This window comes from Gymnodraco acuticeps, unplaced genomic scaffold, assembly GCF_902827175.1.
Source record: "Gymnodraco acuticeps unplaced genomic scaffold, fGymAcu1.1, whole genome shotgun sequence".
NCBI classification, from domain to species: Eukaryota; Metazoa; Chordata; class Actinopteri; order Perciformes; family Bathydraconidae; genus Gymnodraco; species Gymnodraco acuticeps.
This window is the reverse complement of record NW_022990840.1, coordinates 202,214-227,524: the sequence shown is the minus strand read 5'-3', so window position 1 is coordinate 227,524 and position 25,311 is coordinate 202,214. Positions and strand designations below refer to the sequence as shown.

Genomic DNA, 25,311 nt, shown 5'->3' with positions numbered 1-25,311 from the left:
CATAATTGACGTAGAGCTGTTGAGGGCAGAACCATTAACCATTATCTGAAGTCTGCTGCTCTGAGCATGTCAGTTGGAGTTATGACATCGTGTTCCATGACACAGGTGTTTATATTTGAGCTAACGACGTGTCAATGTGCGGTAATCAGTGAGAGGAGAGCATTTGCATTGTTCTGAATGAGAGATAAACCTGTTACATGTGAACGTTTTGTTGAAGAACCGTAACAGATATCGGTGAAATTTTTAAGCGTGAAGCATCTCAAGGACCTTGAGTATCTGATGTGTGCTTTTTGTGTACTTTCGGGTCAACAATGTGGCCTTTTTGGCAGATTAACTAAAGGTGTGCGGCTGTGAGGAAATATCAGCCTGAAATTACAATGGGCTTTAATGGAGACATGTTGAAAGTTGTTGTGACTTCATGCCCTCAAGAGGCATTTTGTTTAATTATAATTTGCTTAATTATTTATCATTTTTCAAGCTATGAGATGTTTTCCTACGTTTTTCATGAACAATTATGTCTCAGGAATGTAGGGTTTGGGAATTATGGCAGTTTAAAGGCACATTTCAAGATTTCCTACACTCTAGCTGTGACATCACGCACTCTAGTTAATGTTAAAATCTGAAGAAAGCCTCTGTACCAAGGTCTGAACAATGTTTAATATCTCTAAAAGTAAGAATCAGATTTAAAAGTTGTGTTACACGAATAATGTCAGAAAGATGTGTAACATTTTAAAGTTGGAATGAAGTTTCTGAGTGAAAGTATGAAGGAACAGTTAGCAGTTGAAGTCGCATGAAGATTTGTTGAAGTCTGAAGAATTTCTCCATTGACTTCAATGGTTAAAAATTTGATGAATTATGGGATTATGAAAGTTATGAATGATAAAAGTAATAGCCATCGATTCCCGACCAAGCTGAACGTTTTGATGTTTGAACGGAGTTTCTGCGATGTTCAATGCGGGAGGAGAAGACTGGCAAAATAACGGGCGGAATAATAAGAATAAAGAATTTTGTGCGTAGAAGAACAGATAGTTTGAATGCTGTTAACAGCATTCCCACTAAATAAAGCACAGCTATTGTGTAATACGATATTTATATTGCATGTATTTTTTTATTATTTGAAAAAAATGTCAGTTAATAAAGCTTAAAAGAATAAAGATATTTTTGTTATCCAAACAATTGACTTCTTTCTTTTATTATTTTGGAATCGATACATTTCAGATGGTGCCCATCCCTACTATAGCTAGGAGTAGTGGCAGAAATAGACTGTGAGCCCCCTGACCTCTTATTATTTGCATTTAATTTCTGCTTTAGTGGTGCCAAGAAACATATTTATACAAAATCAAATTACCTAAAAGTAATTGGCACACAGTGAGGCTTCAGGGCAGTGGCCCAGTTTGCCCAGGTGGTAGTCTAGTCAGATTCAGACTTCTTGCTAAAAAGTGGCTCAGAAACCATTTGGGCATGATAGTACCACCAGCTTGTGCTGTGGGGGGTGAACTGGGTCAGTATGTGTGTGTATCTGTGCACGTGTGCATTTTGGTGTGTGTGTGTCTTGAAATAATTTGAATGACCTTGAAACATAGTCAGGCTTGAACAACTACTCTTCGTGTTGCACAGATAAAATAACAAAATATCTAAGTGTAAAGAAAAAATGAAATTCAGAGCGCTGCGGTCGTGACTTAGATTCACTGCCACAAAGCTGATATGGTTATTGAGTCGTGTGTGTGTGTGTGTGTGTGTGTGTGTGTGTGTGTGTGTGTGTGTGTGTGTGTGTGTGTGTGTGTGTGTGTGTGTGTGTGTGTGTTGTGTGTGTGTGTGTGTGTGTGTGTGTGTGTGTGTGTGTGTGTGTGTGTGTGTGTGTGTGTGTGTGTGTGTGTGTGTGTGTGTGTGTGTGTGTGTGTGTGTGTGTCAGCCAGCCAGCCAGCCAGCCAGCCAGCCAGCCAGCACAACCTCAAATCCTTTAATCAAAAAAGTGAATCTCAATTATTTTTGGAACCTAACCTTGTGTTGTGCGTCGGCAACTGTGTTAAATGTTTTGGCCAGATTGTACTGTCACGAATGTACAAGGAGTGGACTCAAAAGCATGAATGCAGACACAGGATTCAAGTATCAAAAATACTCTTTACTTGAAAAGTAGTATAGTACAAAAATATAATGAATACCAAAAGCACAGGATCGACAGATCCAAAAAAATACATACAAAGATAAATCTACACTAACGCTTACCTTACAAAATACCTAGAAAAATACTATTACCTGATCTTACCTGACAATAACTATATATGTGAACAATGACCGTAACGATAACTAGAAGAATTTGGATAACGCTGGAGAGTTTGGCAAAAGATACAAGACAATCTGGCAACAAACAAAGGGAGACAGGACACTATATACAAGAGGTAAGTGGACACAGGTGGAAACAATCAGGGGTGGGGCAGACACTGACGATGGCGGGGAAACAACCAAGACAGGAAGAAAAGGGACCAGAAAATAAAACAGGAAGTGGAACATAAATATCTAAACTAACAAAAAACATTTAACACAGTTGCCGACGCACAACACCTTGTGGTATGAGAGGTTTTTCTTGCATATTTTTCTCTCTCTGTATTTCTCTTTACAGCAACCTACATTGTTCAGGGAACCACATCTGCAGCAAAGCGTTGACAACATTTTAGGACACGGTTGATTTGCTTTGATTTCAAAGCACCCAAGCTAACGCCCATGGGATTAATTGAGATTAATTTTCAGCCTTGAAATGTATTAGTTAACAGACTGTGACTGAGAGACAAATTGCCATTGAGACCTCAATTGGATTTGCCTACCTGATCGGGTAAATAGCTATACATGATCAGATGGGATGAGGAACTCTCTAATATACAGCAACCTTTAATATTACACCATTAAAAATCACCTATGTTTCTGTATACCTCTCAGTATGCTGTACAGTAATACTTTGATCCATCAATTATTCTATGTTTCATGTGATGTCTTCTTTTACTCTACGTTACTAAATTTAGAAGGGTCAGTAGGTGATTTACAGCTGTTGCTATTTATAATTCTGGACTATTTGAAGCACACTTCTCACTCTAATCTACTCTGTAGTGTTTTATAGGTTCCTCATTCCCTCCTGTTCCTTCTACCTCTTCGATTCCACTTACTAATAAATGATCTCCATAAAGTGTTTATAAGTTACACTTTATGGTTTCATTTATTAAAGGTAATAAGGCATTTACTTATTCTAGATAGATAGATCAGTTATGAGCAACAACTTTTTGGTTGTTTTGAATGTTATCAGCCAATTTAATGGGGGTGATCAGTTTTGATCAGCCCCATAGAAGTGGCTCATACTTTCTTTATTTTCAGCATACCTTGTCCTCTAAGGTTGGGTTTGGTATAGACTCGGTCCTCATAGATAGGGTCGATGTGGTGTTCAGGGGACTGCAGGGGTCGGAGCTCAGCGCCCAGGTGACTGAGCTGGCTGAGCTGGCTGCTGTAGGAACCTCTGGAGCCTGAAAGGCACAGGGAATGTTGAGGTTAGGTATCATGAGCAGTATATAAATAATGGTGATCCATAATTTAAAGCAAATCAGTTCTATTTTTTAAACTACCCCTTAAAGCACATTTAATGAATAACTGTAATATCTTGATTACCATGTCATAGCCAGATTAACATGCTTGGGGGCTTCGAATCCTGAAACTTAACTAGTGGCCGTCTTTATACTGACACACAGTTGGTGCCAACTGCCAAAGTGTCTGTGTGAGATGCAATGGCAATTCAAGTAATTTTAGCCTATCCTCATTATTACTAGGGTTTTAGGTAAGGGTTAGTCTGAATATGTATGACGAGTGCTAAATTCTACTGAGCTGCGTGGGAGGGAGGGGTGAAGGATGGGTCAAACTAATACACTATGTCACATGTGAAACAAATTGTAAAAAAGCAAGCAATAGTTCTTGTGCATTAGTTCTGAATGAATCACTAACAAAGGTTTTTAAAATAACAAATCCAAAATGTATTTGGTTATTAATTAAGAAGCTTATTTCATGTCACCAATGTAATGCTGTAACTTTAAAGGGGACCTATCATGCAAAATGCACTTTGTGATGTCTTTTATACATAAATATGTGTCCCTGGTGTGTCGGGGAACTCACACAGCGTCAGAAAATAAAACCCTCTCTCTTTTCCTCCATACCCAAATCTTTTAAAAACAGGGGTACAACAAGCGGATGCAGATTTGCTGCCGATCTGACGTCAAATCGTCAGCGGACCCACAGAAAATTGCTATTAGAAACAATGCCTGACGTGTTTTGGACGTAATCTCGTCTTTATTTACATTAGCAAGCCTCGCTAACAATCAGAGCTAACCTGTACTGTAGAGCACATGTGTTTAAAAAGGAAATATAAAAAGGAACTCACCTTGTGATAAACCCGCAAGAGAAAAAGCATTTGAGCTCCATACTATTTCAGAGATAATCTTTGATGTGGTTTAGAACAGGATGGCGTTTTATCACAACCGAATTTAACTTTATCTCCGGTAGAATTCTGTTCAGGCATTAGCTCCACCTCCTCTTTTGTTTTTTTAAAAACTAAGGACCCAAAATCCGCGTTTCTCTAACAGGTCTGCAAAAGAGGGGTATGAGCAGTATGAGGCATAGCTACAATAGGTGAACTGTTTGGTATTTTAAGAAAAAAACTTCACTGACATGTTTTGTATAGGTATGCCCCTACAATATATGTTTCCAATATAGCATAATAGGTCCACTTTAAGGCAGGTGAGTAGAAGGCTATCTACACATATTTCAATTACTTTTGAATTGGACAAGTTCTAAAAATGGATATATGACAAATGGATTTCACACATCTACACATAAGAGAGTAATCCTTTAATTGTCCTGACCTCTACCTGCCAGGCTACCAGGCCTTTGCAGGGTTGCGTTGGCGTACAGCTCGTGGGAAATCTTGTAGCCGTCTGGTCCGATGTGATGCAGCATGCGCTTGGTGGGCGACAGGGTGGCGTAGCTGCCCACCACTGAGCTGAGCTGGTGGATGGGCGACGAGCTGTGGTTCCCTGGGGAGGTTGTCATGGGGAGGGGGGAGGAGGAGCCAGCGGCACCCGATGCTACCATGTTGATGGGCGATGTAGTGCTGCAGGAGGAGAAAATGAAATTGTTTGTTTGGTATTTTTGTCAAAAAACTAAGAGACATTTAAGACTATAAAGTATCTATACCGTCTAAGACAAAAAGGGGAACTCAAAATCTATGCACTTGTTGAAGGGAGATTTATTCGACCTGTGAAAACTGTCGTTGGCTATAATGTATTTTGCAGTTCTAAACTTTGTCAAACCAGAGAAAGTAAAATGCTTTGGGCTTGAAGAGTATTTTTAACAGAAAGCATGCATGTATCTTTAATCTTCTAAAGCGAAATTAATTCAACTCAAAAGGCAGCCTGTCATTCAATGGTTTGTATCTTTGAACATGTTGGCATCTCTACAATATTCAAATGTGTGGGTTTGAACACAATTTTACTAGACAGCAGTTACACTGCACAGTGAACACACTGGATGTATTTTCCAATGTAAAGATTGCAATTCAGGAGCTTTGTCCAAGATTTATGTGTTGTAAGTTTCGCCTAGACTGCAGTAGCGTGGACAAGTTACAGAACATACTATTTTTAAAAGATTTTTAAGTCGACATGTAGCCCAATGCATTCAGTCAAATTCCAAGGCTATACAAATATATTGTTACACATATTTAACCAGATTAAGACTTTATTTTAGACATGTAACAATTTTTTTACTATATTTAGAATAACATTGGCAATACATCTGTAGTAATGCTCATTGCAGCACTAATTCAATTGGTTTCGACCCATCTTCATATGGACGGCATGTTAAAGTTCAATTTCAAAATTCCCTAAGTACTAGCGTACTGCTAGTCCAACATGAAAAATACAAGCTGGACGTTTCTTGTAAAACAGACTAAAAGCTTTAATTCAATTCAAAAGGATTTTATCAATCCCCTTAGGGGCAATTAGCTGCGTTTAGCTTTAGGGGTTTTCAAAGCCAGAAATCTCGGCACCAGGTGAAGTAATTGCTGAGTTATTGATCAGAAGATATATTCCTTTGTGCTTAGGGTCCAATAAAAAAGTCTTACGTAATGGTCTGCTATTAAACAGCCCTTATTAAATCAACCGGTCAGACAGAAGTCGAAACCAACCTGTAGGACTTGGCGAGCCGGTTTGGGGACTGTTTGGGCGAGGACACCCTCTGTAGCGTGGCATAACTGGGCATGTCGGAGGACGCTGATCCCAGGCGCTGCAGCTTGGTGGGGGATCCCATCGCCTGTAGAGGGGAGCTCACACGCTGAAATAGAGAAGGTGTACATCATTAAAGATGTAAAGATGTCACTTTAAATATTCATTTACTCTCCTTGTTCATATCATTATTTTCAGAGGGATGAACATCTCCCCCCGGAGCTGGAAAACCAGAGAGCAGAGACTCTAATCTGAGATAACATCCTGATGAAGAGGATTGGAGTCATCAGACCAAACATGAAGGGACGACTCTGAACTTTTATAACCAAATGAGCACGAAATCTGATTGCGAGCAATGGGCCGCCAAATGAAGCTCCTTAGAATTCTTAACGTACATTTATATTTTATTCCAATTGGGGGAAATCCATTGATGAATATGTGCAAGGTGGTGCAGTTAAAAACCTAAAAGGTACAATTTTAAGTGCTACATTGATTTTTAGATGGTCAAGACATGCTGAAGTGGGGATGCTTAGTAAAAAAAAAAGTGCCGGTAAATCTGCTGAAATTAATTCAAATACACTTTGTATTCTTAAAACCTCCAAACTCTCCGCCTGGAGGTAATTGCAGTTCAGCAGAGAAGCAATTAAAGTGTAAATCATCACTGAAGAGGCTAGGATGTATTGCAGGTTTAGTGAATTGTTGCTGTACTGCTGACCGATTTAATAATAACTACTAGAGATCTCATAAACCCATTCCACTAATTGCAAGAAATATGCAGGATAAGCCATTTTTTCAATGTTACCACAAAAGCAGTATTGTTGCTTACATTTCGTCACAGTTTGGCTACCACAGCATATACCACTGAGGTACCACCATGTCTTCACTCATCTTTTACACATTTAACACTTTGTTGGTGAAGCAGAACATGAAACAGGGGTGAAATGCTCTGCAAGTCATGACTAATATGTCTGAGGGCAACATCGATCTATTACTGAAAGCTTGTAATGTATTTTTTCTTACATAAAAGGTGAACTTGTAGTATTTTTGAAAAAATAAGCCACCAAAACTCAATTAAAAAGACTGTGCCTTGGATTAGATTTACCAGCTCCAATACTTTTTCTCTATAACGGACCATCTACTTTCCCTGGCATTCATGATTTATTTCATTAAAGAGTTACCGAGGGTAAATGAAGCAAGCACTCCAAGCTCACTGACGTTCTAACAGACAGTTAGCAAGCTAATTATGTAGCTCAGTCCCAGCTCACAGTTAGGGCGACAACAATGTAAATCCTGGTGTATCCAAAACTTGGTGTTGATCTAACAAAATGTGTAAAAGTATCTCAGACCACTACTTCAGCTAAATGTAGTTATCTGGCTTTAACCAACTAATTTGTGCTAATACAAATATATTACTTCCACTTCTCCAATGTATCTCTAAGTTCTGCGGAAAGTTGTGTTTTTAGCAATTCATTGGTGATTCGGCACACTGAGAACACAGATTGATCATTGGTTTCACTCGGTTACAGCAGGGTTATAGTAGTGTTAAGTTTCAAGGATTCCACCAATAGGGGTCTCTGAGCAATGGTTAAACCATATATAACAATTCAGACGCATTACAGTAATCCAGTCAGATATTTGTACCTGTGCGGGCAAAGTGGCACAGGAGTAATACATGGGTGGTCCGCCAGGTGAAGATCCATCTGCGGGCATGTGGAAGGCGCTGCCATGGGCAAATGAGTCTCTCTGTGACTGGGAGGGAGAGTCAGTTCCCACTAAGTGGGCAGCTGCACGGCTGGATGTCACCTAGAGAGGACAAGAGTGTGGAGAAAGATGAGAAACGGGAGGAAGATAAGGGTTCAGTCAGCGAGTGTGGAGGACAAAATGTAAAGGAGGTAAGAAGGGTAGAGAAAGAAATCAGGAGAATGGGCAAAGAGAGCACAAAGAGGTGTGGGTAGAGCAAAAGATAGAGATATGAAGAAGAGGAGAAAGTGTGAATGGAGAGAGGAAGGATATAGAAGCAGAGGCGTGGAGAGGAGGGAAATAAATGAGGGAAGCAGGAACATTTAAAGTGGAGAGAAAATACACAAGGGAATACATGTCTTTCTGATATGTGTAAAAAAATAGGTGTACGTGTGTACCTGGTTGTAGCTGTGAACAGCCCCTCCAATCTGCCCGCCACGGCCCATGACCGATTCCCCAAGTGCAAGACCGTGGTTACTATGGTAACCAGCTGCTGCATAGGCATCCTGGTGGTTGAGCTGCAAAGCGCTTTGGGACAGAAGTCCTTGTCCTAATGATGAAAAGAACAGGAAGAGAAGAATCAATAAAGCATTCGATGAAAAGGTACATTTCAGAGCTTAAAGGGGTTTTGATTTGGGGCAGGAGGTTAAATTAGGTAATGTCATGGTTTGAGACCCCATTTACACGGGAACGCAAACGAACCGATTACGATATCAAAAAAGTCTTCCATTGACACGAGACCGCTCGAAAGCGCTGGAGACGCTGTAGTACATATGCCGGGCCTGTAAGTGGCGCTGTACTTCCGCACGAGACCGTTCGAAAGCACTGTAGTACACAAAATACACCAAAAGCAGTGAAGAAGACCCCGAGCATGGTTGCCGTGGTTGCCTGGTTGCCCTTCAGTTTATTCTCCGCGGTGGATTTACATGTAGTTCATGTAGTTCTCTATGTCATTGTCCACTAACATCTGTAGCATGGTCAGTAGTATACTGACAGTAGCTACTGACCATGCTACAGCAGTGAGCAGCAGTGGTGGGGAGAGGCGGGGCTAGGGCTTCATCGTTATCAGGAAATTATCGTATAGGACATACACACGGAGCCGTTTGGCCCCCCAGAGCGTTCCGTCTGCAGATCTATCCACCTTGGGACCCGTTATCGTTTTAGGGGTCCGTTTCCGTTACGGCCTCGTGTGAACGAACGGGCTATACGAAATGGAAAAGTAGCGGATACAACCGTTTTTGTTCCCGTGTAAACAGCACATGAAACGAAGATACACCTTCTTAAGGTGGATTTCAAAATCCACCTTAAGAAGCATTTGTTAGGACACATTCTCCTTTTGTAACAGTTGTGTGAAGCTTCTTTCTGTCCATGGCCCTCAATGTTATTGTATCCCAGTTTTCATCCCACGTGTTAAAAAATGTGGTAATTAATGTGAATTCAACAAATATAACGCCTCAGTTTGCAACAGACCTTGAACAGTAGCTAAGAATATAAAAGACGACTGAATGCTGTCATAGAATAAAATAGAAGGCCTTGTCCTCTTTTATGAGACACATATTTGCTTTTTACCCGCTCTGTTATTCTAGCCTCTCTTCACTCTTTTCTATTAATGCTCGGTAAATCACACTTGGAACCTGACCTCCATTTCAAACACTCCTGCTCTGTCTTCCTTTTTTCACTTGCTGCCTCTTTCACTTCCTTTACCGCTCTCTATTCTCCGTCTTTCTCTATCTCCACTCCATTTTTTTCTCAATAATTCAGCAGGAGAGTCACATTAATAATCTTGCACAAACTAACTCATCCATGTGTTGAAATCCTTTCTAATAATTTTTCTTTGAAGGGGGTAATTTATGCCCTTTTAAATATAAATGTTAAAAGTGGTTTGATAAAAAAAAACATTTGTATAGTAATACAAAATATTTGCATTTCAAGATATGTTTCTTTCTCCTTGAGTAGAACATTTACTAATCTCTTACACCACACCAGGACGGTACATTTTCTGACTTAAGCAAACTACTTTCAATGGATTCACTGTAATTAATGATAAAGTGAATCATATTATAATCTATGATTGGTCATGGTCCAAAATCTAGTATGTCTCTTGGACAATAATGTATGATGGCCACCTTCACAAAACGTAAACATACTGTGTAATTAAATTGCGGAAACCATTGGCTATTGGTCTGATTTAGCCATTTCAGTAGTAAGATGTAGCCAACAGGATTTCTGATTACCAGCTTGGTCTCAGTCTCCGAGTGTCCAACATACATTTGGTCACTGCCTTCGGTGTGTGATATTGAGTCAATTTAGTATCTGTATGAGAAGCATCAGGCTTCAAGTAACTACAATGTGGCAGCAATATTATTGGGTTGGTTAGTTGGGTCAAACAAACACAGGACTATGACCCACTGTAGATGTCGCTGTTTTTGTCCCGTGTGGAACCAAATGTCATTCGAGCCATTTTACTAAAAGTTATTAATACATTCTGATTTGTTCAACCCAAACTAAAACATGTTACTTAACCCAGGTAAGGAGTTTCGTTGGATTACAAGGATTTGACGCGTAGGGCTACCCAAATTGTCAACAAATGTACCCTAGAGGTCCAGACCAAGAATAACGATTACCTTGTCCGAATTGTTCTCGGTCATTGCATTCGGAAACATTGACAAGTTGAGACGCAAACATTTTGTCGGTGGAGATAAGCGATAACTTCGACTAAATTGATTCACAAGTAGCTAGTATACATTTAGGTTATGTGTTTGCTACAGAAAAAACTAATCTAAACATCTATCATTGGACAATAGTGAGATTGCATTTCTGCCAAAACGTTCTGTCTCTCCTCTGCCACACTGACTGTTTACTTGCAATACCAATTAGACATCCAGTACGCCAATTTCCTACCTCCACATACTTCATATTACATAGAGATATAAAGCAGGCTTTTGGGTAAGGAAGAAAGAAAGTAAAATATTCCTTGGAGGTACATTCATCTTTTCCATTTTCTCATTTTCTGAAACATTACCAACAAGTGAGCTTAGTTCCTGCTTCTACACGTTGCAATGTCATGTTTGAATTCAAGTGTGAGAATCACTGACACTAACCTCACTGATGAGCTGATTTGTATTAACAAATCTTACTCAGGCTTTCATCCAACATCTACCAGAGATCAGTCGGCCAGACTCCAGCTGGACAAACCTACAGTGAGCTGGTCCTTCAAATCAGTCACTATGTCAACAGTTACTTTTAGACTGATCAAAAGTCACACTTGCCTCAGGAGTATTAGCTTTAATGTCTGAAAAGGGATGTGATTAGTTTTCTCTGGGTGCACAGTTTTCAGTTTCTCATCATGTGTGTTGCTGTTAATGATTCACAGTAGCTTCACAGATGAGGCTGACTATGATGACACATGTGCAAACACATAGCCAATAGCAAAAAAGCATAAAGTGACAAAACGCCTCATTGCTAATTTCACACGCAGCCACATTCTTGTTTCCGAGGCATTTGCAGTCTGGTGATTTGTACACGGATCATTTAATTACTTGCGTCAACATGCAAACAGGCAAATGCTGTGACACATTACACAAGCATGCATGTTTGTGTTATTTGTCAGAGCATGCTATGTGATTACAGCACATTCATGGAACACATGACGAAGCATTCACACAATGTTTTTTAGACAGTGAGTTTTTAGCGTTGCCTGGATCGTCCCTAAAATTTGAAGTGAGCTAAATTGAATCACTTGAGGTTGACAGGCAGGTCGAACTTCTCCCATCCCTCTTATTGAGATCCTGTAAAAGGTTTGATGCACCTTTGATTAATTCACTAATGGTGATGATAGCATTGATATGCCTCATCTACACATTTAATTACAGAAACAAAATGTCCCTCAGTATAAGATTAGTGTACTTCAACAACTTTCAAAACGTCTACATCTGTTTGCTTTTCTTTCAAACAACTTACAACGTTAACTTTACAGCCTTACATCAGTTCTTAAATAGGACTATAAATTCCTCGCGCTCAGTATTTGTTCTTGAGCTGTCCTCCATCAACAGTGGCTGTCCCTTTAATCTCCACTTTATCCCTTTTTTTGCCAGCGTTCCAAGAATCAAACATTGTACGAGACGAGCTGAAACAGTCCGTCTTTGCGATGATTAAATAAGAAAGAATGAAAAATCATAGTGGGCCGGCGGTCAATATCAACTGCATTGGAGAGATAAAGTCAGCAGCTTACAGCAAATGGAGTCACTCTGGATAAGGGCGTTGGAAAACAAAGCTCGACCAAAGTGAAAAGTCCATTAAAAGTACAGCAAATGGATCCTGTAGGCAGTGAAGCTGGTGATTTTGCGTTATTTTAAATGTGATATTAAGCCAAGGGGTGCTGGTTGCGTTTACTAGGTCAATGCCTCTTTGTCTGATATATGTTCGTCTTGGGTACATGGGTGAACAAAAAGCCATAATGCAGTGGAGGAATTTGTAGTCCACACCTTTTTTCAGATGGATTCACATGCACACAAACCCAGATGTGTGCACAAAGCAAGAGGATGTTTTCCACCGTTTTTGTTTGCCACTTTAGGTGTGTTTCATGTGGGTACTGGGGCCTTAAGGGAGTGAAGCGGCCTCATAAATACATGATCACTCAGATGGCAGAAACACTGAAGGCTCCACTGAATGCATCTGAGGTGGAAGAGTGAGGGAATGTGTGTGTATGTGTAGAAAGAGCTGTATTAGTGTATTGGAAGGAAAGTAATGGGGTGCCATAAGAGGGTCTCTGCCTGTGCATTTAAATATCTGTTCAAACGTCAGTGAACACATGCACACACTGTATATCGCTCATTCCTTCACCGTGAATGCATGCATAGACACACGTCACATCTGCATATATACCTGCATGCATGCAGTTCTGGATGGCCTAACGCTGATAGACCTGCCCGGGCTCATTAATCTGCTCTTCTGCCATTACATACCCCCCTCCCCAACCCTGCCACACACACACACTTAAAGTTGTTGAGTGGCTTTTTTGCTGCATCGTGACCAGCGTTCTCTATTGACACATTTTAATATTTCATCAGTAGCTATTTTTAGATACGGTATTGGAGCACACACACACACACACACACACACACACACACACACACACACACACACACACACACACACACACACACACACACACACACACACACACACACACACACACACACACACACACACACACACACACACACACACACACAAACACACACACACACACACACACACACACACACACACACACACACACACACACACACACACACACACACACACACACACACACACACACACACACACACACACACACACACACACACACACACACACACACACACACACACACACACACACACACACACACACACACACACACACACACACACACACACACACACAAAGCTATACATATGCATAGACAAGCATGGCAGGCCAGCTGACACCTCAGTGAGGGTGGATTAGCATATCAAACTACTGGCACGTCTCTGCATGTCTCCTGACGGCTACCTCTCTCCCATGGGGTTGCCTGCTTTAAACAAATCTTCCAACGCTTCCAACGCTTCTCTGCCCATTAACTTTGAATGGGGATGACGTCACTTTGCCTCGCTTTTCGCCGAACTGCATTGTGGGGGAGCGAAGCGAAGATTTCCAGGATTTTCAGGATTCAAAAGTTGAGCAATGTTCAACTTTTGAAGCTGAGCTGGAAGCGTCAGCCAATCAAATCCCGTTTATGCAAATCTGACGGTAGAAGCGCTAGCCAATCAAACCGCGTGTAAGCAGGGAGAAGCAGACCGCAGTTCATTTCCTCATATTCCAAACGAGAAATTACGGTAGCAAATCACCCGGTTCTTTACGACCAGAACTATTAACGCGATACAAACCGGAGGAACCAGGCATGGAGGGAGGTGGCAGAGACAGTGGGTGAAACTGGTAGGTTTTCGCCTGTTTGGGGAGTTTATATATATATATATATATATATATATTGCTCTTTGTATGTCGGGGGCGAGAGATTCCTGTGATTGGTTGTTGGTCGCGTTGCTCGCAAAAAATCCCCAAGCTTTCAGACACGCCCAGCTCCAAGATTTTCAAGATTTTTGAAAAGCTGCTGTGTGGACGTACCGTCATGGGTATCATCCCAGGGACCAAATTACAAAAGAATAGGGTTCGGCAGAGAGTCACGCTGTTGTTCAAGATCTCACTGAGAGAATGTATAAACAACTCCTTTAAACTCTGAAAATAAAACAACATTGCATCAGCTGTGAAACCTATTTTTTTACCATCTAAGTATAGAAACTGTGTTGTCTTTCAGTTTGTTGTTGTGGTTCTAAGGCTATAAACTGTATTAGATAACTCTTACCACTCTCAACCTAAAGATACCTAATATTTCCCTTAGATGTTGGTGGAGACTAAACACAGCAAGAGTAAATACTGGTCTGTTCATCATTTGGTTTGAAGAATTATGGCGGCAATGAATGCTAATGCTGCTGGATTTGTAATTCGACAATTTCTTTCTAACACGTTTGCCATATGTGTTTTTAAGATGATAACATGTACTTGTTGTGTTTAGAGCTTTTTGTGTACCCCAAAGTGGCTTAAAGTCAGATTTAGCTGATTATACAGGTATACAAGCTTAAAAATGTTGCTTTAGCATTGCTCAATACTGGTTCAGTATTGGTGGCCTTATGAAAGCTGCATTTGGTCTTTTAAATACTACATATCTGGTAACCATAACATAGGAAAGATATTGTGGAGCATAGTAATATAAAATGTACTAAAACATTTTAATTACATTTAGTATTACTGTAACTGGACTAACTAGCATGATTGTAAACATTTACTAGAGGTAAACAGACCAACAAACTGAACAATTATTTTCAATCAATGTAAAATCCAAGATAAGATGTAAATAAGCTGGACACACTAAAAGACAACAAGTATAGAGCATGTTGATAACCGCTTTATCCACTATACTTGCACTTAAAATCATTAAATAATTCATGTAGCACTTTTGGAAAATGTGATGAAATCCAATGAAAGACAACCACTCTTTCAGCCTTTGGTTAGCATGTGTGAATTGGAGCAAGTACTTAGTTGAAATAATGTGGCTTGATTAAATTAAAAAAGGGCCTAATTGTCTTATTTTTTCCATTTATTCAATGAAGGTCTTAAAAGACGCTTTAATGCTTTATTGCTCACTAGTGTTATGGTGCAGGCTTCCTTTGTGAACAGCATTTTCAAGTGAATTCACACACATTCAACAGGTTCATCAGCACAAACGTGGAGCATACATCTCTGCAGAATACCTAACCCTGCAGATCTCTGATTGCATTTGACCTATTCTCTTTCAAGCCATTTTTCTCAACTGTCAAGAAATAAAGAAAACTACTCTTTTCATTATCCCTTGAAGAAAACCTTCGTAATCATATTATTGGCCTTACTGTCTCCAATAGTGTCCTGTGAGTCCAAGATGCCTGATTCCTGGAGCGATCGGATGCAGGAGTCCACCAGCTCCAAGCCTGTCGTCAGCTCCTCCTCGATATCCTTGTGTCCATCTACATGTGCACACACAGAAAATGATAAAAGGAACAAAAGTTAAAACAAAGACACCTTATATTACAACCTTCAGAGTGCAGAGTCATTAGACTTAAGCAAGACTCATGGCTCGATTTATCCAATATGGGATCATGCAAAATGGGAGTTGTTAACATGTGAAACACGAGCAAATAATACAGCATGATATTTTCAGGTGCAGGGTCACCAAAAGGTAATAACGTCTAAAAGAATGTGTGGGAGCTAACTCTGCTAACTGTCCACAACAGCATTCTGTAAATAAAGGAAAATCCAATAATAACACCTTTTACTTAATTTAATAAGTAAATTACAATGGACATGTTTGTTTGTTTTACACTATAATATAAGTTAGCTAAAAGAGGCTCAGAATTAACAACAATGCTGAAACATTTGGTCATGAAATCCAGTCTCTATTCATTCATGAACAGTTAGCTACTTTGGGCCTTCAGGACAAAAATTCCCCATAAAAATCAAGTTGCTTTTTTCCCAGAATATCGATAGCACCACTGAAATTTCGATTTAATTCTGAGATGCGTAACCTACTTTGAGAAAACCAATATAAAGTGTTTCAAGCAATCCAAGACTTCATGACAATAATTGAATACCAAGCAAGACAGCCCAAGGTTCAAAGACTTAACGTTTTTGAGTTAATTCTTAAGGTTATTATACCACACTTAAAACCTCTGATTCATATAAGATCATTTGTATACTTTTACAAGTAACTAAAAAGCAAAGAAATACCTATAGGGAGTCTACCGGACATATTTCCCTCCCTACACTGTTGAAAATCATTTTACACCAATCAAAGTACAAGTTGAGATGCAGCATGTAAGTTCAAATTAATTCTTTTTCAGGCTGATAAGCAACCTAAAAAGTGGCCTCACTCTTGTCTCATCACATGAGTCATGCGTAAGGATGGACCTTGGGTGAAGCGAAAAAACTTGACTGATAATCCAGCAACAAGTCTTGTGGGATCTGGGTCTATGGGGCAAAGACTTGTACTTAGATCCCAGGCCGTTTGATGCTCAGGGTCTTTCAGTTAGAGAGGCCTGCCACGAAGGATACAACTCACAAATGAGTCTGAGGAGAAGGGTTAATCTCTTTTTGGGAGACAGAGATGGTAATAGTAGAGGACTGTTGAGTGGATTTAGGAGGCTGATTTGATTGACTTCGACTGCCGCAACTGCAGACTGATGATGTTGATGATGCTGGTGAAACATTTCCAATGCTGTCTGCATCGTTGGGCTGGATTTACTCTCACCCTCACGCCCACGAGTCAAAAGTCATTTTTAAACCTGCTTGATCCAGAGGTGATGGGTTTTTAATGAATCGCGATGACAAGATCAAAAAGTCTGATTGAAATTCAGGAGGTTTTTCGTGGCAGAGTCAATTTAGTCTCTCTGATTCCTGGTGGTCAGGCTTAGGTGCAGCAGATGGATGAAAACCACAGCAGCACTGAAAGCCTTCAGTTTGAAACATTTTGACCAAGAATCTTTAGTCACCTCTTTGTTGGCAGAGGTCGCTAACCTTGCACTCAGACAATCAATCTAGCCTCAACACCCTATACATCCCAACATGACTGACAAAGAGGAAGAGAGAGAGACCTTAGTGTCATGTATGGGCGGTTCTTTTCAACTAAAATGCTGTCAAAGAAGATGTCAGGCCCAGAGAGGTGTCTTCATTTGACTTGCAAATCACCTGAAAAGCCTCACACTCATTGATTCTTGTTTTCTCTTGTGTGAAAAACACTTCTCATATGGCTCTCCAAACAGTTTAAACAAAATACTATGAATATTTGCAAATGCTGTTCACCTTTCCTTAGCTGTCGGATGAGGTGAGGGAATTTGAAAGACAGGAGGGTTTATTTATTTTTGTTAGAGCAACATGTTTTAATTGGCTTTCATTGCAGGCAGCCACCATAGTTCTCATAAAGAAATTGCATCAATATGTTGTTAGTGCATGCTGGGGAACTTTTACAATGGCCAGCAATATAATAACGCTCAGTCAGCAATGTTCAGCGTGAGCAGTGCTGTATTGCAAACAATAGAGGACCAGACAATATGTCGGATTTGAGAGGAAATTACCTTGGTTGTTCCAGCGAAATTTCTCATCTGCTGAGCTGCAAGAGACAAACAAAAGAAAGCAAACATGGTTAGAAATATGAGCAAACATGACATTCCACGCTTGTTTGTTGATGCACTTGCAGGACAATTTTACAGTGCAACAGCATTTGAAACTGCCTAAATCATTTTTTCCCATGCTTTATAGTATTATAAAATAACAGGAATACCATGGCAAACATTGATTTGAGTATTATATCATTGTATATCATTGGTGAAAAACGTATATACTGTAGCCATTTGCAGTTTTTCATTTTTTACTGTAAACTGAAGGATGACAAAATTGTTTTCAAGAAATCCAAAAGGATACCCTCTAACACAGTGGTTCCCAAACTTTTTCTGTCAGGCCCCCCCTTTGGAGAAAAAAAAAGTCGGGCCCCCCAAACACAAGTCAGGCTCAGTGGCTGCGCCAGAGATTTATTTTGGGGGTGCTGCGCTTGACGTTTCATAGAGGGTGCTCAAACATTTAGGGTTTCCCATTAATGTACCGGTTGCTACAGTGGAATTTTCTACTGCAACAATCCCCACGCACACACAACGTACCCCCAACTGTTACAATGAAGGCTCGATATCAGCTCATGGCATATACAATGGGGCAAAAAAGTATTTAGTCAGCCACCAATTACGCAAGTTCTCCCACTTAAAAAGATGAGAGGCCTGTAATTTTCATCCTAGGTATACCTCAACTATGAGAGACAAAATGAGGGAAAAAAAAAATCCAGAAAATCACATTGTCTGATTTTTAAAGAATTATGGTGGAAAATAAGTATTTGGTCAATAACAAAAGTTCATCTCAATACTTTGTTAAATACCCTTTGTTGGCAATGACAGAGGTCAAACGTTTTCTGTAAGTCTTCACAAGGTTTTCACACACTGTTGCTGGTATTTTGGCCCATTCCTCCGTGCAGATCTCCTCTAGAGCAGTGATGTTTTGGGGCTGTCGCTGGGCAACACGGACTTTCAACTCCCTCCAAAGATTTTCTATGGGGTTGAGATCTGGAGACTGGCTAGGCCACTCCAGGACCTTGAAATGCTTCTTACGAAGCCACTCCTTCGTTGCCCGGGCGGTGTGTTTGGGATCATTGTCATGCTGAAAGACCCAGCCACGTTTAATCTTCAATGCCCTTGCTGATGGAAGGAGGTTGTCACTCAAAATCTCACGATACATAGCCCCATTCATTCTTTCCTTTACACGGATCAGTCGTCCTGGTCCCTTTGCAGAAAAACAGCCCCAAAGCATGATGTTTCCACCCCCATGTTTCACAGTAGGTATGGTGTTCTTTGGATGCAACTCAGCATTCTTTCTCCTCCAAACACGTCTAGTTGAGTTTTTACCAAAAAGTTCTATTTTGGTTTCATCTGACCATATGACATTCTCCCAATCCTCTTCTGGATCATCTAAATGCTCTCTAGCAAACTTCAGACGGGCCTGGACATGTACTGGCTTAAGCAGGGGGACACGTCTGGCACTGCAGGATTTGAGTCCCTGGCGGCGTAGTGTGTTACTGATGGTAGCCTTTGTTACTTTGGTCCCAGCTCTCTGCAGGTCATTGACTAGGTCCCCCTGTGTGGTTCTGGGATTTTTGCTCACTGTTCTTGTGATCATTTTGACCCCACGGGATGAGATCTTGAGTGGAGCCCCAGATCGAGGGAGATTATCAGTGGTCTTGTATGTCTTCCATTTTCTAATAATTGCTCCCACAGTTGATTTCTTCACACCAAGCTGCTTACCTATTGCAGATTCAGTCTTCCCAGCCTGGTGCAGGTCTACAATTTTTAATTTCTGGTGTCCTTTGACAGCTCTTTGGTCTTGGCCATAGTGGAGTTTGGAGTGTGACTGTTTGAGGTTGTGGACAGGTGTCTTTTATACTGATAACGAGTTCAAACAGGTGCCATTAATACAGTTAACGTTTGGAAGACAGAGGAGGCTCTTAAAGAAGAAGTTACAGGTCTGTGAGAGTCAGAAATCTTGTTTGTTTGTAGGTGACCAAATACTTATTTTACCGAGGAATTTACCAATTAATTCATTAAAAATCCTACAATGTGATTTCCTGGATTCTTTCCCCCCATTCTGTCTCTCATAGTTGAAGTGTACCTAGGATGAAAATTACAGGCCTCTCTCATCTTTCTAAGTGGGAGAACTTGCACAATTGGTGGCTGACTAAATACTTTTTTGCTCCACTGTAGGTGTAAGCAGGGGTAAAGTGCTATTTTTATAGGTTGTGTGTGGACCTCACATAGGGGGGTCCGGGGGCAAGCTCCCCCGTAAAGATTTATTTTTAAATATTGAAGTTAAAAGCATCAATCTGGTGCACTTTGAGAGCAAAATGAAGAGATCTATGGATACCTCTCTCAACACCCATATGAAACAGAACTGTTAACAGATTTACTTTTTCTTTATGGATCTTTTACAAATCACCCTTTTAAACTTTATTCTTTTTTTAATGTCATTATTTCATACCTGTTTTTAATTTATTCTCTTATTTTTTTATATCTATAATGATCATATAAACGTGTACCTCGGAAATAATTGTTTACATTAATCGTGACCAAAACGTTTGAGACCCACTGAGATAACACTGAGAGAGTCCTTTAGCTCACTGAGTCTCTCAGTCTGACACGAGAGGACTCTCCTCCACTTTGTTAGCGTAGCTCGCTAGCACCAGAAGCTAACAACAACGATCTCCGGTACCGGTGCGCTCTCGCTCGCGCACGCACACAAAATGGCTCGTTTCACACACACACAGAGCCAAGCTTTAATGAAACACAGAGACCCAGGCGTAATAGTACTGTATCATATTATTTTCGAATCAATAATTTTTCAAATTATGATTTTTATTTTTTTTAAATAACCATTTCCTCCTCCTGGTCTCTCTCTCCTGTCATGCCTCTGCGCCCCCCACTTTGGGAACCACTGCTCTAACATATTTCAAGCTAAAAACAGGGTTTAAGAAGTTGGAGAAATAATTATTCGAAATAACAATGTGTAATACTTTTCCTGTTTGTGGAAACAGTGCACATAACTGATCTATTATTTCAGGAAAAATGTATTCCTACAATTTTTTTAAACATTACAACCCATAGTAACCATAATAACCATACATTACTATACTGACAAAAAGTCACAAAACTCCCCTTATGGGGCTTTCACACCAACGCGGTTCCAGGGCCGGTTTGGAGCTAGAGCCTGAAAAGCACCGGTTTTTTAAGCTCCGGAATCCAAATTCACTTATGGAGAATTGGGGATATGTATCAACTGCTTGTGTGACAGTCAGACAATGAATACTTTACAGCGGCCGCTGACGTGTGAGCTAACCCGGAGCTAACGGGAGAATAAACTCCGGTGGAAGAGCGGTCGGTAAATGCCGCTGAAACACATTAATAAACAATTAACCACAGCACTCAGAAAACTATAAGGCTGGAGAAGTTGTTATTTAATTTAATCTGGCTTCGTATGATTAAAAGCAACACGATCATCGACCCGACTGCGTCCCCCGTTGTTGTTGTAGTGAGCGCCGTAACGCCGTTGGGGAGAAAATCAGCGACGTAAACAGTGACGTCATGACGCAGCAGCGGCAGCACCAGTCGGGCTCTGGGTGGTGTGAACAGATGGGGGCTGAAAAGAAAAACCGGTTCCGAACCAGAAAAGCTCTAGCAGGGAGCTAGAACGGGAACCGCATTGGTGTGAAAGGGGCATTACAGCAATTGGCAGTTTACCTTTACTTCGGCAGTCATACACCACTTTGTTCAATTTGAAACAATGCATTCTTAATTTACAGTGGTGTGGTACATTCATATTTACCATTTATAACTACTGTTTGATTACATCATTGTTTACCATCTGATTCTTGCCTTCCTTGTTCCTTTCTACCTCTACCTATTGTCTGCAGCCAGCTCGACAAAATGCTAATCCCCAAGCTCTATATTGTGGACCATTTGTTTTGAAATGTACTTGTTTTACTGTCTTGCCATCAAATTAAACTGTGCTTTTGACTGAGGCACCTGAAACATGAATCAAAAAACCATTGAGTTCCCCAAATTGCGCAAGCAACTACCTTAACTGTGGTAACTATAACATTCAACGATTAAAAAACTCATTAACAAACTGTAACAGATACTGCCAACTTTTTGTAAGTAGAATCGATTGTGCTACGGTGCATAATTATCTCCTGGGACTGCTGCCATATGCTGCAGTTTTCCACTTGTTCTTTGATATACTGCGATGCTTGGGTGGGAGATATTGGAGATCTGACCTTTAATGACCACTGCAGAGTTGAGCAGGGTTTCACAGTCATTAGCTCTCATTTAAGGAAAATAAAATGAGGCGAGAATACAGAGTAGAGTAGATGTCAACTTACAAATCTACAATGTGGAACAGAAGCTTCTCACAGCCAATATTCTAAAGTGAATCGAAGAGGAAGCTCCCAACGTGTAACCGTGAGTTGTTAATTGTTCGTCAGGGTTTTTCGTCCAGTTATGGCTCCTCTGAGATTTGTTTAACAGTGTTCTACAGACCCACATCCATATTGATTATTGGGCAGCAGGGTTTCCCCTTCACCCTGTGTACAGACGAGAAGTTGTCATTTGTCTTTCAGCTCATTCATCAGACAATTGCACGGTTGTAAAAAAACAGCTTGATTTGCCAGTCAGTAAACCCTGTCAAGTCTTACTTATATGGACTATAAATCCATCTCACCAACACTGGTCAATTACAGTGAACGCTATAAATAAAACATGCTGTCTGTGAGTTAGATGGCCTATTGTCATCCACAAGGTTAACCATCAAACTCTATCTATGCACAATGCTGTACAGATAACTGATCGCCCACAAGTAAGTATCACTATTTTACATGCCTATATTAAAGCCCCAAACATTACATAATCATATTATTTTAATATTCTCAGACACTTTCCTTAAAAGAATCACCACTAAGTTGTTTTTAGTGCTGCTCTTTTGACCTTTACTAGGAAGCAATGCATCAAATTTGAGCATTCCATATCCACATACACCGCTGGATGAGCAATTAACCTTTGTTAATGTAATAGCTATATAAATTGATTATGTGTGATAAATATCCTTCCATCTACAGGTTAAAAGAAAATCTATTTTGTCCATCCCCAAAATGAAAGATAGAGCAATTATTCATAGGAATAGTTTGACATTATAGAAAAAAGGCCTTCTTACAAAAGTTAGATGATAAATCACTTTATTGTCTATATGCGACAATCAGGGGCGGCGCCAGGGGGTATCTTGGAGTTGCTGTAGCAACTCCAACAATTGGCCTAGCAACGGCTTAGCAACCCCATTGTTTTGCACTCAGATATATTGCTGCTTACAGATTTCCTGTGTTCCAGCTTAAAGCCTTCTCCTCGCATTCAGGCTGTTTCTGTGCGCTGGTGAAATGTCTGCTCTCAGATTTCTTCTGTGCGCGCTCGGATCTTTTGTGCAACAACCCTGTCAAAATCCCTCAACCAATAGGAAGCCAGGTGTCCTTGCGGGTGCGTTCGCTTTACTTATTAGAGCGGGGGGTTACTCTTTGGTTTATAAACTACCGCCCTCCACGGCTTTATAACATAACATAACATGTACTTCACTTGTTTGATTTACAACTTTTTGGGGGGGAAAGCACAGTTAGTATATATATACCAGCACCTTACATAATAGCTACGTTCAGTGGCGCACTGGGACTAAAGACGTGTACATTTGTAAAGTTATTTAGGCAATGTTGTTGGTGGGAGTAGAGACCGCCCCTTCCAGGTGTGTGCGTTTTCGGTGTGAGTGTGGAGGGAGTACGAGACGGTAGGAGTTGTGTTCGAGTGTGGGGGAAAGTCATAATGTGTGTTATACTATTGATTGGTTCTGTAAGGCGTGGCTGTGGCCATCAATACCAGAAAATAAAGAGAACGTTTTCGACATTGAAGGCTCGTGATCTGTGATCTTGAATAGCGGTGAACGAACGCTACAATATGAACAGGCTCGTGCTTGGCCCACTGGTATTGTTTGTTTATTTATTTTGAAAATTAACTAGCAACGCCGTGCTGTCATATAGCAACTGCTAAGCTACTGCAGCTAACAAATCCTGGCGCCGCCCATGGCGACAATATATGCTTATGCTTATGTTTAAGAAAAAAGTACACACTGCCAACTTGCAGCAACTCTAAAGCTCACTTATTTAAACATGATGTGTTTTTTGTTTAACACATACACAACAGAAATGTGAAACCTGCACGTTGTTTTCTTTTACTTTGGACAAAGCCAAGCTAGCTAATTTTGTTTGCTTACAGGCTGTTTCCATTCATCTATTTACCATACACATGACAGTGGTGTCAAACTGCTCATCTCTTTGCAGGAAAGCTTACATATGCTTTTCCAAAATACGAGACAATTCCTTAAAGTTGAAAAACAAATTTTAAGGGGCCAAATCACTGGTGATAAGAAAATATTGACCAATTAATATCATGTCACAAAAGGTTCTCTTGTCAAAATTGCTGCTTGATTCCAAATGAAAAGTTTGTGTGAAATCCTCCAAATCTGTAACCAAAAGCATCCACAGATAAATCTAGGGATGAATCCTATTCACTCCCTGCGGACACAGAACAGAAGCTATTAAATCATCCCATTGATTACCTCCATTCTCTGTGTGTATGTGGTGTGTGACGGATTGCAAAGGGGGAGCCAAGCGCTACGTGTTAATGGGACCCTCTGTCAGCAAAGCAGACTCCTCATTCATCAGGCGTTATTATACAATAAACCCCCACACGTGCACACACAGAGGAGGAAAATGCATCACACAACATAAGGGAGCAGAGTGAGACTGTACCCGCACGTCTAGGAGGATGGAGTGTGTTTATATCTGACACACACCTAGAATGGAGCAGGATGATGAGGATTATTATCACTCGTCTGGGTTCAGACAGCCAGTACTGATGACAGAGGCTGAGTCAATGTTTTCCTAAAGCCCAGGACAGACTGGTCCTCGCACTATTTGTCCTATGTCAAAATGTTTCATCTTGAAAATGCTCGAGTAAAGCGTGTTTTTGTTATTTACCAATGCCCAGGGTGTGATGTGAGTAAAACTAAATGCAAGTGGACTGCTCACATACAGAAACCTCATTGGGAACTGTGAGGAAAGAGGCCAAGGCGTGTTATCATCAAGTGCTTACCAACAGGGGCTGGAGCTAGAATATAAAACAGTCTGGAGGGTTTCAGATTTCTGTCTGAGCTGGAGGTGGGGGGGGGCATTAATGTGATCATCGGGGAGATCAAAACAGACCACAACAGACCAGACAAAACTAGATAAGAAGGCGAAAGGGAAGAAAATAAATGAGAATATATAACGCAAAATCTGAGAAGACAATAGGCCAAACTAAACTACACTATAGAAAAACAATCCTTCATCACAGGGGTTGCATCATGCATCACAATCAGGGAGCGTTCACTGGGGAGAAAAAAACAGACAACCACATTTGTGTCTACCATTCAGCTTTGTAAATTTACTAGCATGTTACTATCTACTAGTACCACAGCAATTACCTGATTAATAAAGTTGTCAAGAAACAAGGGCCATTATTTGTGTTTGAATGGTGCCTTGAGCTAA

At 40.5% G+C, this 25,311-nt stretch overlaps 1 protein-coding gene across 4 annotated transcripts in view; it reads right to left on the bottom strand.

The window, feature by feature from the left end:
* ctnnd2b (catenin (cadherin-associated protein), delta 2b) overlaps positions 1 to 25,311 on the bottom strand; it is a 212,907-nt gene that overhangs the window by 82,058 nt on the left and 105,538 nt on the right. For all 4 annotated transcript variants that reach the window (XM_034233094.1, XM_034233095.1, XM_034233096.1 and 1 more), the window contains 7 exons: positions 17,678 to 17,712; positions 15,461 to 15,574; positions 8,390 to 8,541; positions 7,893 to 8,054; positions 6,215 to 6,360; positions 4,896 to 5,143; positions 3,369 to 3,509 (listed from right to left, as the gene is read on the bottom strand). In XM_034233094.1, coding sequence (XP_034088985.1) covers positions 3,369 to 3,509; positions 4,896 to 5,143; positions 6,215 to 6,360; positions 7,893 to 8,054; positions 8,390 to 8,541; positions 15,461 to 15,574; positions 17,678 to 17,712 — 998 coding nt within the window. The remainder of the gene's footprint in view (positions 1 to 3,368; positions 3,510 to 4,895; positions 5,144 to 6,214; positions 6,361 to 7,892; positions 8,055 to 8,389; positions 8,542 to 15,460; positions 15,575 to 17,677; positions 17,713 to 25,311) is intronic.